This window comes from Capsicum annuum, chromosome 11 (genome assembly GCF_002878395.1).
Source record: "Capsicum annuum cultivar UCD-10X-F1 chromosome 11, UCD10Xv1.1, whole genome shotgun sequence".
Lineage (NCBI taxonomy): Eukaryota > Viridiplantae > Streptophyta > Magnoliopsida > Solanales > Solanaceae > Capsicum > Capsicum annuum.
Window position 1 is genome coordinate 85,676,754 of NC_061121.1, and position 19,716 is coordinate 85,696,469.

The window sequence follows — 19,716 nt, forward strand, 5'->3', positions numbered from 1 at the left end:
TTTACTCGCCAACGGGATTGGCTTAAATAGTGAAAATGAGTAATTGAGCTTCGACATAGAGCCTATAGCTATGGATTGCGTAACTTGAGTGTAGCTCCATTTTCAGATTTTTTTCAATTGAGCATTCATTTATAAGCTGACTAAGCCTACTCTTTACCTACCAATTTGATTATCTTTAGTTGAGATGGGTTATTCTTGATAAATGTTAAGAGGAGTAGTTCGTTGGTACACAGTATTAGTTTCGACTGCTCTTAACCTTGATTCTTAGTTTTTGCCAGAATTTTGAATGTCTTCTCAGTAGAAAAAATATGCTTAAGTTGGGCTTAGCATGGTTTCACCCACACGGTAAGACACTCTAGAGCAGATCATTTAACTTTGAGGGATTTTGCTTGGGATTTAGAATTATTGGTTTCAAGGGTCATCAGACTAGTTGTAACTTTTAATAGAGATCACATGATTTAATTATCTTCTTTTGTGTATCTAGGAAGCACCTTATAGTCTTATTCTTATGCTTGCCATTATGGATTTTCAGTAGATTAGCTTCAGTCTTTTAAGGTTAACATGATATAATTGCACGAACAGTGCTTGGATGATATTTTGTGTTGATCATAGTAGATAACAGGTTTGGAATAACAAAGTAATGTTAAACTTGGAATTGGGAGTTGGTCGCATGGTTCGTGCATTGGGTTGTCTTTAGTTTGGTTGACTTTTCACCTAGTTGTGCTCTTATCCATGTGATTTCAATCTATTATGGTTAGACTTGCGTGCATTAGTCATTCTCGGTTCAGTTAGAGGCCAGTTGAGTGATGAGGTTGATTTTTGGTTATTTAGGAAGTGAAGTAAGAAAGTTGGTGAAAAAAAATACCTTTAGTAAAATCCCTTAAAAGCATTGTTTCTTCTTAGAGGTTATCTGGGGTACGGTCCCAATACATCATCCTTTTGAGCTTTTAGGCTCTTCCTAACTATTGACTTTAGCGGACAAAAGTCCTTTTAGTAGTGGATATTGTATTGACCCCCCATGTCATTTTCATAATTTTTGCACGCTTTAGGCATTTCATGCCTTCCCATAGTGTCTATAGGTCATTTATGACTTGACGAAACTATCGATTTGGTTATCGAACAATTTATTTGGATTTTAGGTTCATTTCTCAATTTTGGAGCTTTTACTGTTAAGGAATTCATGTTGGACCAAATCTCCTAGTAAACGATCTCAAATGAAAATTTTGATAGTATCATTAGCTCCATAATGTTGATTTTAGGTCAGGGGACCCTTGGTTTGAGTCTTGAGGCTTTCAGAATTGTTTTGGGATATTGGGTAGAATTAGCTTAAAATAGAACTAGGTGTGGAATCCACATTTAATCAAAACAGTTTTAGATGGAAATTTCAATGGCACTGTTTATTCTGAAATGTTGATTTTGGGTTAGTAGCATTGTTAGTTTAGGTCCCGAACCTTTATATTTTATTTTTTAGTGTTTAGATAAAATTAGTTAAAATAGCCAAAAAGGGGTCTCGGGGGTTAATTTGTTGTAAATGACCTTTTTCATAAATCCATTGATTTCGTTGGATCTGAAATGTGTTTTATGATTAATTTGAACTATTGATTCATGTTCATAGGATTCTGGATGAGTTTCGAGGGTCCAAAACAAGTTTTGAAAGTTGGTGCTAGTGTGATCGCTTTAGCTATATTTTGACCTTCTGACCAGGTCGCTTTAGAGGTCGAAGTGCAGCTTTAGCAGCCATCACTGAGTATAAGACCCAAATCAAACTCATTTTGTATTTTTAATACTTTGGGGGCTAGGAAGCTTCATTTTTGATAATTTTTTATGTGTTTTCTCAAGTAATCATTGTCTTTGGGACTATGCTTCATATTTTTTATTTTTCAAGAATACCCATTTTATTTTTCATAATTTTCGACTAAAATTGTGATTCAAAACTATTTTTTCTTCATTGTTGGAGTTGGGGGCATTGAAAATTATGAAAAATCGTCCGTTGAGGCTAAAGTAAGATAATTTAGCATCTCTTAATTATTTTTTATTATTTTTTTCTGTCAAATTCTGCTCTTTTACTTGTAAATTCCTAGAAATTATATTTAGAATTTCTTTACTTTGTGGGTGGGCCTTGAATCGAGCTTCACTTTGAGCATACATTCCTTTTCCTACGAGGGACCCCATGACGGATTCAATTTTAAAATTTTGTTAGCAAGCCCAACGGGCTTATTTTTTATCCGATTTTGGACATGGAGTTTTATATTGCAATATGGATCTCATTTTACTTGTATTGAGGTGTAGATTGTTATTTTGATAGTGTGGCAACATTTAGGAATTATGGAGCAAAGATGAGCGAATTGTAAATGATTCAAGATTTGCGGTTCGGCATCGAGGTAGGCTTCGGTTTACTTTTCTCTACAATATTGTGTATTGTATGAATTGCATTCTATTAGGGGTGGGCGTTCAGTAATTCAGTTCGATTTTAATTTTTTTATTTTGATTTTTTTTATTTTTGGTTTTGAAATAATGTGTATCAAAAATCGAATCGAAATAGTTTGGTTCGATTTATGTAAATTCAACTCAGTTCGATTTCGATTTAATAATTTGATTTTTCGATTTTGGGCCTATTTAATGGATTATATTTTATTAGTAAATTGGACTATTTTTTAAGATTAAAAATTAATTAAAATATGTAAATTGTAAATCTTATATCAGTTTATTAGCGGAATTTAACAACATGAACAATGACTATATCTCACAAACTGGAACTTGTAAAGTGCAGTTGTTCTGGAACTATGAAGGTGTATTACTTCAGATCTTTCCATTTCAATATGGTCACTCCTGTAGTATCCTAATTAGTAATTAAATATCAAGTTGTTCAACTAATAAGTATTAACAAATATTATTATGTAGTTCCTCCACCTGAAGGTCCTGAACTGTTCCCTTTCCATCTAGTTTCATTTTTGTGACAGTAACGGTATTCCCTCTCAATTCTAACTAAATAGAATGCTAATATTCGGTATGGATTCATAAAACAGTTGGATTTGTTACAGACTTACAGCAGGCAGCATAGCTAAATGGCTAAATGTTGATGGGCTTAGATAGTTATATATAAATATATATTATATATATAATATATGTGTGTAATAAATAATTAGAAAAAAATAGAAGTATATTAAAATTTTTGATTTAAACTGAAAATCGAATTACATCAATCCAAAAATAAAAAATTAAACTGAAATACCGAATTTATAAAAACAATAAATCAAAATTGAACCGAAAAATTAAAAAATTGAAACTGAAAAAACTAATTAATTTGGTTAGGTTCAATATTTTAATTTTTCGATATTTATGCCTACCCCTACATGCTATGTAAGGATTATAGGATGGGATTATGTTTAGTTTATCATGATTTAACCTATTTAGAAAATTTGAGATAAAAATATGATCCGAGACTTAGCATAGAATATTTGATATGATCTTAGAATCCTATTATTCTTATTTATGACTTGTTTAATCATAGATTGATATTACGGATCCTTTAATATAGGACTCACCATATGACTTAGTGATTTGGATGATATTTCCCTGATTAGAGCGTTGTAGTGATTTTATGCCCTTGATTACCATAGCTTTTCGAGTTTTGAGGCTTTATTATTTTAATTATATATTGTTGGGCCCAAAGTCGTGGTTACAATACCAGTTGGACTCCCGATGTTTATTCTCGGCTTAAAAGGATGAGATTCTAGTTTATAAACGCTTATATGCTTATAGTTGTATAGTTTGAATACTGGTGATGGCATGTATACTTTTAGATGCATTTATATTCGCTTAGTGGTACAATTTCAACCAAATTTTTTATTTTACTACTGTTTTCTAAAAAGGAATTTGTTTTCACTTTTCACTTTTAAAAGGAATTGCTTTACAACATGAATCATGCCACCTTATATTCTGGGCTTCTGAAACTAAATATGATACTTTAAAAAATTAGACAGAGGTTGATTTTGATCCATTATTAAAGTTATAATTCTTATTTAATGTTTATATAGTCAGTTTGATTTGGATATTTTTTTACTTAAAATCAAAATCAAATTATTTTTTTCATCTTTTTGAGTATTAAAAATCAAACCTAAAAATGTCATTATTTTTCTCCAATCTAATTCGATTTTTGATTTTCATTTGTTTTATCAATTTTTCATGAACACCCTAATCAAATATAATTTGCCTAATTTATATCCAAACATAAATGGTCATTCACACGAATGTCCTTAGTTTGGGTGATTTTAATTTTTACCCCTTAAATTGGTTTTTAATTTTAGTCCTTCAACAACAACAACACCAACATACCCATTGTATTCTCACCTAGTGAAATTTTAGTCCTTCAACACTTTAAGAAATAAAAAGAGTAACTAAAAATACCTTGACATAGAATTTAAAAAAAAAATCGCAAGACACGAGTTATAATTACAAGACTAAAAAACTCGCAAGACAAAAGTCATCACAAGAAATTCATAATCTATATATTATGTCTCATAAGGTATACCTTAGTCCCAACAAAACTTATGCAAATAGAGGCATAACTTGTTACTGAAGAATTTTTGTCATATAAGAAAAAGGTAAGTTCTCTACACTTGTGCCTTGAAAATTAAATATCACACAATTTATGCCAGATAAGAAAAAAAATCTTCTAAAGTTATACCTTACAAATTAAATATTTTACAATTAATATCGAACAAGATAAAAATTCTCTAAACTTTTGTTTATGAAATCAGATCATAATTAAGAATGATCGACCCATAAATTTTTATTAAACAAAGGCAAAAAAGTGGGGAAAAAATTAAATTACTAATTAAAAAAAAAGGTTAAAGAATGTCAAAATAGAGGCAAGTGTGCAAAAGCTTGAAAAATGAATAGTTTTGGACATACGCAGAAACAGCCCAAGCGAAGCTATTCATAGCAAAGTCACATTATAAATTCATATGTTACTTAGATTTTAATATTTTATCGGAAAAATATAACTAGTTATTAATTTTTTTTAAGTAATGTATTAATTCTTTCAATAATGAAATATAAAAATAAGTTGAAATTTTAAATTTATCAAGTATTTTATTTACGTTTACAACATAAAAGTACAAAAAATTAATTTTTTATATTTTTTGTTTAAAGACACAAGTGCCCCCCTTCCCTCTTCCAAAACTATACTCGAAATCTCAGTGACATACTTAAACAATATCGGGTCTTATTACTTGTCTAAATTTATTTTATCTGTATTTTTATATTCTTTTTATGTTGACGTGTCTGTCAAGTCAGCACAAAAAAAGTACAAAATATTTTACTATTTGATCAGCACGTTAGCATAAAATGAACATAAAAATATAAAAAAAATGAATTTAAAGGATAATAAAACTTTGTAAAATTCAAATATGACACTGAAGTTTTAGATATAATTTAGGGATACTTGTGCCTTATCCCTAATAGCTAAATGAGATATCACAAATCGAGATAGAGGCTACCACTGAAGAGGTTCGACTGAACAAATATTTTTGGACAAAGGGCCAAATGTGTAACTTCTCCAATTTTATATAATATAGGAAAAACACATAAATATACAATTTAAGAGTCTATATTACAAAACATACCCATACTATTTTTTATTTGCAAAATATAATCTTTAATTACAAAATCTATCAACTAATTAGATATCAATTTATACTAAAAGTTCTAACTATTTTATCACATTCTTCTTTTTGTTTTGTAATTTTGCAATAGTTTTAACTATTGTTGCACTTGTTATTTACTTATTCACTCGTTAAATCAAAATTTGGGTTTTATTCACTTATTGATGATTTTATTCCTTTTATGTAACTAAAAAATCTCTGCTGTTTTATCCTCTAGAGAGAGATAATGGATAGGGTATTTCTCAGTGGATGATGACATTGGCGATCATTTTTTGTCTACGCCATCGTCGAGGGTGGAGTTAGACGTTGATTCACCTATCTCCGCCGTCAATTCCTACTCTAATATAATGAATTAAATCTCCTCCAAATGGGCTTTTCGACGCTTCCTGCAAGAACCCACTGCCACTTCTCTTCTCTAGCCACCTACAATGGTATCTTCTTCATCATCGTCGCATCAAAAAGGATGTCATCGAGATCAAGGATTGAGAATCTATCTTCTGCTTTGAATCTTAATTTTGATACGACGTTGAATTTGAAGTTGACAATGTCATTTGTATTTGGACCACCACAGAATATTATTGTTGATTCTTGTGTGGATATGGTGGTGACAGTAGGTATGATGGTAGATACGGTGGAGGATACGGGTATGGTGGCGGTGACTGAGTAGATTGTATGTTTCAAAGTTTCGCTGAGTTTCAAAAAATTTCTGATAAAATTGTCGAAAGAATATCAATGATTTTATGGTACATAATTTGTATAGAAATTGGGGTATCAATGATTTTATAGTGCATAAGTTGTATAGAATTTGGGGTATGAATAATTTTATGGTATTTGAATTGTATAGAAATTGGTGTATTAATGATTTTATGGTTTCTGAAATGTATAAAAATTGGTGTATGAAATAATTAGAAATTGGTGTATAGATAATTTTGTGGTGTTTGAACAACATAGATATTGGTGTATTAATAAGGAAAAATACTCAATAAAATATCTGAACTTTGTCTGAATATCCAGTTGAACATACTGAACTTTGCGGGAGTTTTATTACCCACCTAGACTTTTTTAAGTGAAATTAATTCTCCCCCGGACTTTTTAAAGTGGAATTAATTCCTCCCCCTCCCTCGAAACGCTATACCTAGTTTTGACGGGCGAAAGTGTAAGACACGCGCGATTTCTTCTCTATTTTATTAGTTTTCAATATTTTTTCACTATTACAACCATAGTAAAGGTTTCACAACTCAAATTCCTCCTACAAATCAAATTCCAAATGATTCGAGTAAGTCAATTCCAAATTTCAAGTCCATTCTTATCACTTTTCATCATTTTTTCGCCAAAATCTTGTTCTATCAAAGGTTCTTCGATTAATCTTGAAATGCCCTATTCTGTCTTGCCAACGAATTCATTGCGACTCCAAATTTATTTAGTTCATACTATTTTTTTAAGAAAATCTTTTCCCCAATTTCAAATTCAAATTGAAAACTTTCTTCAATAATTTTATTCAAATCAGAAACTTTCTTAAAAGAACTGCAGATTTTGCTAATTGGTATGATAACCAGTAAAGAAAAGGTACATAGTCATCTTTTCCAGAGCAACCGTAACAGCGAGACCAACAGATATGACAAAAAATTTCTTGTCACAAGCTTGGCTCTGACCAGATACAGGTTTGAATTTTTTCTTTTCCCCCCTTAGTTGGTGGCTGAGGTGGTGGTGGTTGCCGGCGGCAATGGCGATTGGTTGGTGGTGGCAATGGTGGGTTAAATTTGTCATTTTGATGAAACTGAAGATGACCCATTTGGTGTGTATGTGTGTTGAAATTGAATCAAATTGATGTAATTGAATTGGGTGTGCTAAAGATGACCCATTTGGGTGTGTATGTGTGTGATAAAATTGTGTTCAATTTCAATTCAACAATGGAGCAACCATGATGTTTTGTTGAAAACTCCATTGTTGGAGAGAAGAAAGAAAGAAGAGAGAAGAGAAAGCAAATGAAAAAATAAATAAAAAACATAAAATTATTAAAAATCAGAAAATTGAGGGGTTATGTGACCAAAAAAAAGTTTTATAACGTTTTTAAATCATTCTCACTCGCTCAAAGGACGTGATTACACGCACTTGTCAAAGTGGGTAGATATATGCCATTAAAATATAAAAAAAAAAGTGTAAGGGATAATAGGACCCCCACAAAGTTCAATATGTTCAACTAAAAATCCGGTCAAAGTTCAAGTATTTTCCTGAGTATTTTCTCTATCAATAATTATGGTGTATGAAATAGTTAGAAATTAGTGTATCAATAATAGCAATTTTAAAATGTTTGAACTATCTATAAATTGAAATTGGTTTATCAATAATAATTATAATTTTATGGTGTCTGAAATATATAGAAATTGGTTATCAATAATTTTATGGTGTCTAAAATGTATAAAAATACATGTATCAATAATTTTATGATGTCTGAAATATATAGAAATTCGTGTAACTAATTGAAATCAGAATAACGTGTTTTATTTATAACCTTGACAGAAGTATCAAATTATGCAAAAGACATTTTAGTATATCTCAATTGAGAACGTAAACAACATTTTGTGAAAGTAGGATTTGTTCGAAGTCGCAATTGCCGATGGGAAATTTTGGTGATTCACAACATCGGGGAACCCTTGAGTCTCCAACACAAGACTGAATAAGGTTTGTTAATTTTCTATTGGTATATTTTGAAAAGTTGAAACTATTGATATATTTTATAGTAGTGACTCTTAGATGGTATATTTATGTGATTTGCCCTTTTATATATCTGAAAAGCGAATAGTTGTTGGGCCTAAGCAGAAGCAGCCCAAGCGAAGCTATTAATAGCAAAATGACACTGTAATTTCACCATCCATCTCTTAAGTATTTCTTATTCTTCAAGTTTTGGCTATTCTCTCTCTCCCGATTCCCAACTTTGATTTTCAGCATCACTCATCTGCAAACAGGTAAAGTGTCTGCTTACAAGTTCAATTTAATGCTTCTTAACAATTCACTGTTCTGCTCTAATCTTTTAATTTTTGGTATCTGTGGGTAGGTCTAATTTGAAGGTAAAATGGAAGTTCCACAAAAAGGTGGGTTTAGTTTTGATTTGTGTAGAAGGAATGAGATGTTGGTGAGTAAAGGACTTCGTTCTCCTTCTTTTCTCAAGACTGGTACTACCATTGTCGGCTTAATTTTTCAGGTATTGCAAATTCATCTGAGTGTCTATCGACCGTCGTTTCTCAGTAGATCCGTTGATATGTTAATGGGATCTTTAATATGAGAAGTGAGGTTAGTAGGTAATCGTATTGCCAAACTTGTCCTTTGTATTAGAAATCCCTTTCCTCAGAGAAAGAAGATGAATATTAGAATATCCACTGAGGGTAGATAATATTGCCTCGTGCTTGAAGGTTCTGTCTTGAGGAGGAGATAGGAGAAACTTCTTTTTTTGCTTAGTATACATGGATCTTCTTTTTTGCTTAGTATACATGGATTATATGCATTTATAACTTGTGTTTTCTTTCTTTTCTTCTTTTACTCCTTCCCCCTCTTTCTTCCGCTTAGAAACATGGAGTTCTATCTGCATTAATTAAGTTGTAAATGCAATGTAACTCTTCTAATAGTATCCCCTACTAGCGTGATTGGCAGGGAGGTGATTTTAGCCTCTCACCAAGCGAAGTATGGGATATATACCATTAAGGGATCATTCATTATCTATAGTCCTCCCAAACTACAACACTGGACGTAAGCTAATTCATGTCAACATAATAAACATAGTTGAGTTTCGCCTGGCACGCTAATCAACATAAGAATCCAAATTGTTCAAACCATACTGATGTAAGGACTAGGATGATCATTACTGTACTCTATGTAATTCCAGGCCAGCTATATTCCTACTTGGTGTTGTTTATAAAGTTATTGCTCTTTTATCTACATTTATTTATCTTTAGATTGATTCTGAGATACGATGTCCCACAAAAGATTTGCTTTTGAGATCTACTTTCTTTTACGCATTGGAAATAACTATTAAACATCTTTACATGCTCCGTTCCTATAAGAAGATTTGCCCAGATCCCTTATTAATAGCTCGAGTAAAGGTCAACATGAGTGGCCACACTAAGATTGTATGGGAGGGATGTGTTTCGAAAATTAGTTCCACAAGACAGGAGTGGAGGGGTGGCTCTATGTGTTCTCACAACAGCACTACACTAGAATGTTAAGATTGAATGTTCCTAATGATGAAGGATGGCTATTGATGATTGTCTACTTTTAAAAGACTTGTTGGAGTCATTTAAATAGTGATTTAATCTGTTATATGATTGATTTTTACTTCAGTGGTATATAGAGTTCATGTCCCTCCATGTTGACACATATCAACTTGTGTGATGCTAGTTCATGCTACCTCTTTTTTTGGTGATAAGTATTTCATGCTACCTCTTCTTCTTCTGCTTTATTACCAACTCTATAGCAAGTGTTATATAGCTCCTATGGTAGACACAATGATACAAGTCGAATTACTCCAAAAATTCTAACTCAAGGTAGTTGGCGAAGCTTTATAGATGAGGATGTGTTTTGCGATCCACCATGATGAGGATGAGTGGTGGAGGAGTCTCTTTCGTTGGGTATTTGACACGTTGGGTCACTTTTGGGCTTATTTGGCATTTAGGGTCACTTTTGGCCCCATTTTGTAATAAATAGCCCATGACAATAAATAGTTAGGTTTCCTCTTTCCTTAGACATAGATGATTTTTGATGAACTTACACTTGAGAATGTTTATTGAGTTTGTTGGGGAGCTTGTTGACTTTCTTAGGAATGTTGGTTGTGAGGGGTTTAATTTTCCTCTCAGTCTTCGTAAAAGTTAGGTGCTTGTTGGTAGTCTAAAAGGAAGGTCTTCGGATTTAATATATTCGTTGATTGTCCTTTTGCTATCATCTTGTGTCTATTTATCTATCTATTTATCATTTTCTTTATGATCTTTCAATTTTCGTACTTGTTTTTGTTTTTGTATTTTTGATCTATATCATTTAGTATTAGAGCCGATCTTAGAATCGTTTCCACGATTCTAGTCTTGGGTTGTGGTATTGAAAAGAAAATTAAAAAAAATAAAAAAACATGTTTTGAAAAAAATCCCAAATTTTGAGTTTTTGATTTTTGTTTTCTTGAGTTTCTAATACCAGAATTGTATTCTCTAGTGTTATTTGAGTCTAAATCTGAAATTTGAGCTTAATCGAAGTTGATTTGAGTGCTTTATCATTGTTGAGTTTTGTGTTTTGAAGGAAGTGGAGTGGGTTTTGAGATCTAGGAATTTTGGCTTGGATTTGAAGGTTTAAAGTTGCTGGAAAGTGTTCCCCATACCAAAAGGATCTCAGATCTCGAATTTGAAGTGATTCTAAATTAAAACGAGAGAATTTGAAATTTGAAAGTTCACCATCTTCATGGTGTTCTTCAAATTTTAAAGTGGGTTTAATTTCCGAGAGCATTTGGTTGGAATTAAGGCCTAAAAACACTTGGGTTAGATTTGGGAGGTCGAAAGGAGCTCGTGGTTAAAATTTCATTGCATTTGGAGCTCGTTTGATCGAGGATCAATTTTTGAATGTTCATGTGTTCTTCATGATCTTATCTTGTTGAAGAACATTCAAAAAAAGGTGTGGCTTGATCCAAAATGGAAAGGTAAAAGAGAAGGTGTACTTGTTTATGCTGAAGGATTATTCCAAAGGAGGAAAAATCCAAGTGAAAAAGTACCAAAAAGGGCCTTTGCGCCCTTATCTGCCCACGCAGTTCATTTTCCAGCACCTTGTTTTTGATCTGTGAACCCCATGTGCGGGTCATGACCTGCGCCCACATCTCATCCCAATGCATCTCAACTACTCCTAATCCCATTTCGTTCCGGTTCCATCTTAGTTTCAATTCTTGATTCCTAAATTCATTTCTTGATTCTTAACTAATTAACAACTCGTATTTGATCTACTTAGTTGATTAATTAGTTTTTAATTTCGTTTTTTTTTCTTGTCCTTTTCGTTGTGTTCTTTTTTCATTTATTTCTTAGTTAGCTTCTTTGATTCAAGTCCTACCGTTTAAATTGAGGCGTCCGTTCTTTTCTTAATAAGACTCCATTCTAATCGAGAGTAGCAAATTGACACTTCATATACCAACAAGAACAAGCAAAATTCAATAAAGTCGAGCTAATTGTGAGACGATCTAAGTGTGAAAACACTAGTGATTGTGAGATTTGATTTCACTAAAGTTAACCTTGTTTGATAGTTGTGTTGAGTGTCTTGTTGATAGGTACCATGGCACCAGGAGATAAGATCCAACCTACCATGGTCGGGGCAAACTTAGACACTTTGATCGAGGCCATGATGGGGTTTCGACAATATATAAATGTGATGAGGGGAGAGATGTCAAACATGAATAAGAAGATATCGAATGTGGAGGGAGAGTGAAGAATAGAGACGGAAGGTTGGTGAGTGTGGCGGGGAATCTTAATTCTTCAGATGCTACTCTGCAAAACAATCTTCAAGCATCCTCAAGTAGGAAAGCCCAACAGACTTCGGCTACCATTTCTCCTAGAACTTCCACTACATGTTTTACCCTCTCCAACAAGGTAATACTCCCTTACCTAATACTACTACTACTACTACTACTACCGATCAAACTCCACGAAATGTAGCCTGACCCCTACAATTCAACCTACCCCAACCAATGCCCCAAAACTCACCACTACCCCAAGCTCCACAAATTCTCACGCTACCCTATCAAACACCACAAAACCAAGTTTCAAACTATCAAATGCCACAAGGATTTTAACTCACAAGGTCTCAACCCACCCTACTACCTACCCTATCAAGTGCCACAAGTTCAAGTACGACACTACCAAAACCACAAAATCCAAATCCACCTTACCAAGCTCCACTTAACCAAATGCCACCCAACCAAGCCGTAGGGGTTCAATGAGAGTTTGAGGGACATGTAGAAGGAGGTTATGGGTATGGTGCTCAAGGAAATAATCCAAGGGACCTAGGTGGATATAGAGGTCGTGACATGGGCCTCATATCTATGAAGGTTTACTCTTTCTAGCTTTCAAGGAGGTAGAGATCCCGAAAGGTACCTCAAATAGGAGTCTAAATGTGATAGGATCTTTCAAGCTAATGATTTGCCCGATGTCAAGAAGACAACCTATGTCGTTGCTCAATTCAAGGGATATGCTTTGACTTGGTGGGAGTTGGCTAAAAGAATACATGGAGTTCTTCATGGAGGTCATTATCCACCATGGGAGGCAATGAAGGTCATTATGAGAGCTAAGTATGTGCCGAAGAGGTATATACAAGGGTTGCTTGCCAAGTTGTACAATTTGAGACAAGAAGACCAGAGTGTTGAAGCGTACTATGATGAGTTTCAAAATCTACTCTTGAAGCTTACTTATAACGAGGATGAAGAGCACAATCTGGTTCAAAGTGTTGTTGGACCAAGAAATTGCCTCTAGAATGACCATACACAAGTTTGCCCGGATGGATGATCTTTTAGAAGCGGCTATGATGTTGAGCTAGATATCAAGGCAGAGAAGGCCATCAAGCCTAATATGGGAAATCAAGTGTCCTCAACTTGGAGTCAAGGCTCTGAGTTCATGAAGTCCTTTGAGAAGAATGCTCCAAGGTATCCCCCAGAGAAGGAGGTAATCCTAATCTTAAGGGTACCCAATGTTTTAAATACCAAGGATCGGGTCATCGAACGAGCGAGTGTCCAACTCAGAGAGCAATTATACTTCGGGAAGGTGAATCCTACCACAAAGAAAGGTGGAGAAAAAAGAGAACTACATAGAGGGGGTTGATAGTTTTGATGAGAATGCGGAAGGTGTAGAAGATCCATGTAACAGGGATGTCATAGTCCCAAATATGCTTGTCAACAAAGTGCCTATTGAAGAGGTTTTGCCTCAAGAAGGAGAGGTTAGCATTCCACTTTTTTGTGGTTAAGCGAGTTATAAGCCCTCCCAATCCCAAGGATTTCCCTGAGGATCTCGATCTTGGAAATGATATTTTCTTGAATTTGAGGACAAATTCTCTTCCAGGAGGAGAGGATGATGTACAAGTCGAATTACCCCAAAGATTCTAACCGAAGGTAATTGGCGAAGCTTTAGAGATAGGGAGTTTTGCGATCCACCATGATGAGGATGGGCGATGGAGGAGTCTCTTTCTTTGGGTATTTGGCATTTTGGGTCTCTTTTGGGCCCATTTTGTAATAAATAGTCCATGGCTATAAATAGCTAGGTTTTCTCTTTTCTAAGACTTGGATGATTTTGGATGAACTTACACTTGAGAGTGTTTATTGAGCTTGTTGGGGAGCTTGTTGATTTGCTTAGAAACGTGGGTTGTGAGGGGTTTAATTTTTCTATCGGTCTTCGTAAGAGTTAGGTGCTTGTTGGTAGTCTAAAAGGAAGGTCTTCAAATTTAATATATTGTTTGGTTGTCCTTTTGTTATCATCTTGTGTCTCTATCTATCTATTTATCGCTTTCTTTATTATCTTTTGATTTCCATACTTGTTTTTATTTTTGTATTTTTGATCTATATCACACAAGTGGGAATACACTGGGTTTGTTGTTGTTGTTGTTGTTGTTGTTGATCTATATCACACAACTTTGCTATAAATAGGTTCAGCACTAAAATGTCACAGTTCAGACTTTACCGTAGAATTAAGAGATAATTTACATCCTCTCCAGTCTCTTACATAAGAACTACCAACTAAAATGAATAATTTTCCACGTCCTCAAGTTTTCAAAATCAAAATAGCTCTGTTTCTTACACGAAGTTCACTCTCTTGGGTGTTTTAATTTATCCGTACATTAGAAGCTAAAGTTCCTGTCCTCTCCTTTCAATGGCTGTTGTAAATGATTTGCTGGAGACCTGTCGAGGGTGGTTCTACCATATTTATGAGTCCCTACCCGTTCCATCTGATTGTCCCAGTATAGCAAAGTTGTCAACTCCCACAGCTTTTCCCTCTGCTAAGTTCTATACTTGCAAGTGTCTTTTGAATTTTAAGTGGCGAAAAAATTACCATTCTATTTTGCTACATGCCACACTATTGTGTCTTTGATTGAGAGATAGAACATGAAGCCTTCAATAGTTCTCCATCCTCTCATTCCATTCACGCAATGTTTTGCAGTTCAACGTCTTCTCTTTCAAAATATGCTATGTTCTGTTAATCTGAAGTAGCAAGATGTTGCACCTCCAACAGCTTAGTGCTTGTAGTCTATTTCTTTTAAAAAAATAAAATGGTAAAAAAGTGAGATGTATGTCTCAAGGCGTGAAGTGAACTCCTTTTAGGACTTCTTTCCTCTTAATATACTTGAAAATGTTAATATGATCAATGATACAGAAAAAAGAAAATACAAGCAATAGAAGCTACATTGGTGAAGATTTTGTGGACGAGAGAGAGAGAGGAGCCGGCCCGAAGGGGGAGGCTGCTGGTGTTCGCAGATTAGGGTTTGCTTCATGCACTTGGCTTTTCTTTAAATACATAAACTTGACAGAGAAAATTTAAACGATCTTACGATGGATGCTCCCTCATCAATTGTCTTGGGGCAAAAATAGTAGAGTTTGAAGACCTCATTCAGATTTGGGTGGGTACTCCTTGAAATAAGGGTGTAAACCATCAGACCAAAACCTTACAGGTGAAGGCCTCAGTCAAGAAAGGTAACTCCTCAGTGTAGTTCCACTGCTATCATGCATAAAGCATTTTGTCTATGCCTTTTCCATTATGGTGCGCCTAAACAGCGTCTTTCGTAACTCTGTGCAGGACCTAAGTTAGTGTGAAGGAAATTATTATATTTCTATTGTAAAAAAGAGGAGCAAATTTTGTTTCCCTGGCAATCACTGATGTTAGGAATCTAGAACAGAAGTTGGGAACCATCCAGAGGAAAGATGTTTTGCCATTATTGTGGTCAAAGATTACCTTATATTTGTTTGACTATAGGCATTGGGAAATCTTCTCAAAATAGCATTGTACTTTAGTTATAATTTAGCAACCTATGTTGCTCGGACTCGTCAAAAATGTGAATGGGTGTGTCGGATTCGCTGAAATTAGTGTATTTTTGAAGAATCCGTCACGGGTGTAGCATCAAAAATGAAGAGTCCCCGCAACTTAGATAGCAATAGAATCATATGACATCGCAGAAATCATACAATTTGTTGAATAATCATACCGTAAATCATTCAACACCCACCTTGTGGGAATATATTGGGTACAGTATTGTGAAAAGTGCTGTGCTGAAGCGCTTGCTTAAAGCGTGAAGCAAAGCGAAGCGACAGTTGGTCGCTTTTTACACTTGAAGCGTTGGGGCGAGAAATAAACTCTCGCTTTATGTCCAGAAGCGAGAAGAGCTGAAGCAAAAAAAGCTCAGAAAAGCTCGCTTAAGTGGATATTTAAGGTTTTTCTTTTTTAGGGTTTTATTGCTTTATTTAATTTATTTTAAGTTGAAACCCTTAAGTGACTATACGACTGCATTGCTGCTGCTGCGACTTTTCTGGAACAACTGCTGAAGGTATGCGACTTCTTCTTCTCTATTTCTCCTCTTCTTCTTCTTCTCTATTTCTCCTCCTCTTCTTCTTCTTCTCTATTTCTCTTCTTCTTCTCTATTTCTCTTCTTCTTCTTCCTCTTCTTCTCTTCCTATTAGGGTTTTCTATTTTTTTTTTTCTTCTTCTCTATTACTCTTTTTCATCTCTGTTTTTTTTTTTCTCTTCTTCTTCTCTGTTTTCCAGTTCTACTTTTTTTTTTGCTGTAGGTAATCTGACTTCCAACTTTGTTTTTTTCTTTGTTTTTTTTTTCCTTCTCTATTTGTGTTGGTTGACTAAGACGCAAGACTGTTTTTTAATATTTTAGTAGTTTGTTTGAATGCTTGTTATGACTATCTATTCTCTTTTTAATTTGAGTATTGAATGATTATGTTATTTATTGAGCTCTTGGTTTTTTATTTATGCATGTTTAATATTTTTAAATTGTACTAAATAGCGCTTTAATGGAAAAAAGTGTGCGCTTCGCTTCACGCTTCTCGCTTCTGTGAAGCGAGCCCTCGTCACTTTTTTTGGCCTCTCGCTTTCAAAACACTGATTGCGTATGTTGTTGTTGTTATCGAAATCATTCAACATAATCAGCAACTGACTAGAGCATCCAATAAGGTGATCCTTGACATGGCTTCTTGTATGATCTGCATCTTTTATGATGTAAAACTGTATGATCTTGCACTCTTTTTTATTGATAATAATTTAGTTCATCTAACCAGAAGAATTCATCTACATAGGAATTAGCTAAACACCCTAGCAGTTGATAATTTTTAAAATAATGAAACCCATCACTTTTTCAGTTTTTGGTCAGTTGCCTAACAACTAGCAAGAGAGGAAATTAGGTAGAGATTATGTGTTCTTTTCTGCTTGAAAATGTAGGAAGCGCTGCTGAGGAGGTCACAGGAAGAATTTAATCTTTAAAGATCTAGAAAAGAAGGGGCATCATACTTATAGGGAAAAAAAGGGTAGATCATGTAGGTCATTGTTTGGAAGTCAACACCATTTAGTTTCTACTTTGTGGAATTAACTTAGTTGATTATACTTCTCCGTTTAGTTTCACTATCTATAAACACATTTAGGCTGTCTTCCAGGTAATGAAATGAAAATCAGAATGCTGATAAAAAGGGGTATGAAGAGTTTCAATGAATAGTATTAGTCAAAGATTGCTGCTCCTTAACATCTTTCTCTCTTTTTCCTTCTTTGACATAATTTCTAGATAAGCAGCATCTTCTGTCGTTTTTATGGACAATGTGGCTTTATCAATAGTGCTCTGGTTGATTTTCCATGAGCCCTTGCATAATGAATCAGCAGACTCCAGAAATAATGCCAACTTCACTTATTATAACATGTTTGTTAGAAGTGACCTTTTGGTGCTTTAGCTGTTCAATTCTGCACAAGGCACGTAGAAACTGGAGATGATGCTTTTATAATCAACTTCTTAAGCATGATTCTTGTTCAGGATGGTGTTATCCTTGGAGCAGACACACGGGCTACTGAAGGACCAATTGTTGCAGATAAAAACTGTGAGAAAATTCATTACATGGCTCCTAATATATATTGCTGTGGAGCTGGCACAGCTGCTGATACAGAGGCTGTGACCGGTAATGAGTTTTGTACCCATAGTCTAGCATTTTCTGGAAATTGTTTGCAATATAACTTCTCTCTTTAAGTTTTAAATCATGTTCCATCTCTCTCTATATATCTATCTATCTGCTTATCTATTTATGTAGTCTCTTAATTAGCATCTGTTATTCTTTAGACATGGTCAGTTCCCAGCTGAAGCTCCACAGGTATCACACTGGTCGTGAATCCAGGGTTGTGACAGCTCTTACTCTATTGAAGTCCCACCTTTTCAGGTAAGTTTCTAGTGTTAATAATCCTTACGAGGCATAGTAGTATCTTCAAGTTCATTAAATGTCAATCCAACAAGCCTAACTATGTTCTCGCTGCCAGCTACCAAGGCTATGTCTCAGCTGCTTTGGTCCTTGGTGGTGTTGATGTCACAGGGCCACATCTGCATACTGTAAGTAGCGTTCACATTAATATTTATGTATATGTGTATGTGTATGTGTGTGTGTGTATTATTCGGCAATGTCATTGAAGTTCTGACTATTTGGTGAATGCATTGTCTATCAGATTTATCCACATGGATCCACTGATACTCTGCCATATGCTACAATGGGCTCTGGTTCCCTCGCAGCAATGGCCATCTTTGAGTCAAAATACCGGGAGGGGATGAGCGTAAGTTTGTGTCTTTTAGCTACAGTAGTTTGCTGCATTTGGATGGTAAATGTAATCCTGAATGTTGAAGGGAATTCTGTTGTAGAGGGATGAAGGGATAAAGCTAGTAGCAGAGGCCATATTGTCTGGAGTGTTCAATGACCTTGGTAGTGGGAGCAATGTCGATATCTGTGTGATAACAAAGGTCAGCTCTCTTTTAAGCGAATCTAAATGGAAAAATAATGCTCTCTTTCAAGCGATACTGACAGAATTTTCAGCATGGAATGCATAATACTATTTTCTGTTTTTGATAGTTTGTGGTTTCTGAACTCTTATTTTAATTGTTAGGGGAACACGGAGTACTTGAGAAACCATTTATCGCCTAATCCCCGTACCTATCCACAAAAGGGTTACACATTCTCCAAAAAGACTGGTTAGTGTTCTGACTTGTCTCCACCTTCAATGTGATTAAAGCAGGTGTCATGGTTATTTAGGATTCTGAATGAAATTTTTCTAACGTGGTCTGTTGGAATTTTGTTCTTGCAGAGGTTCTCCTTACAAAGATTACACCACTGAGAGAAATTGTGCCAGTGATAGAAGGTGGAGACGCCATGGAAGAATGACTTGTACTGCAATGATATAATCTTTAAGGATTTCCTTAAATATGATACTGTCAAACAATTCCATGAGTATTTTAAATGTTGGAAAAGTTTCAATTGCAAGTAACTGAACTACTCTATGTTATCACATGTAGCTTCCAAAGAAATTCCTCACTAGAAAATGAATGATTGGTTTGATTTGAAGAGTATTTTATAATTTTTGTCGCCCTTGTGCGGTCAATTATTTTGAACCACTGGCTTCCAGGATCACATGTAGTATCATTTGTTCTCAGACACTTGCATGTTTGTGTGACAATGACATTGTTGGGATCGACATCCAAGCAAAGACTAGTAGCATCTTGTAGCTTAGAAGACAGGTCATCTTAAGAGTCCGAGATGATGTCCCATTTTGAGCTATCATCACTGCATATCATATTGAGTTTTACTGGCTGCCCCAGCTTCCATGACTCAAATGTGTTTGCTGGAGCATAGCCCCAGGCTTCTGCCTCAGAGCATGGACCCAGGTCCAGTGGCTGCAGCAATGAAGTTCCTTGAACACAAAGCCGTGTCATAGGATGGAAAATTACTTTATGTGGATGAGTCTCCGTATATCCTGTTCCTGCATTTTAACAAAGTCAAAACACTTTATCCTTTTTCTCACAAAAAATTCTGATA

At 34.7% G+C, this 19,716-nt stretch overlaps 1 protein-coding gene and 1 pseudogene across 1 annotated transcript; one reads left to right on the forward strand and one right to left on the reverse strand.

Annotated features, from left to right (window-relative positions):
• Positions 1 to 8,430: 8,430 nt before the first annotated feature.
• On the forward strand, positions 8,431 to 19,292 carry LOC107847663 (proteasome subunit beta type-7-A). Its single transcript, XM_016692054.2, has 9 exons — positions 8,431 to 8,632; positions 8,722 to 8,868; positions 17,682 to 17,823; positions 17,982 to 18,078; positions 18,176 to 18,245; positions 18,359 to 18,463; positions 18,549 to 18,647; positions 18,791 to 18,875; positions 18,989 to 19,292. The coding sequence occupies exons 2-9, from the start codon at positions 8,740 to 8,742 to the stop codon at positions 19,063 to 19,065; spliced, it is 804 nt and encodes a 267-aa protein (XP_016547540.1). The 5' UTR covers positions 8,431 to 8,632; positions 8,722 to 8,739; the 3' UTR covers positions 19,066 to 19,292.
• LOC107846343 overlaps positions 19,187 to 19,716 on the reverse strand; it is a 58,042-nt pseudogene continuing 57,512 nt past the window's right edge.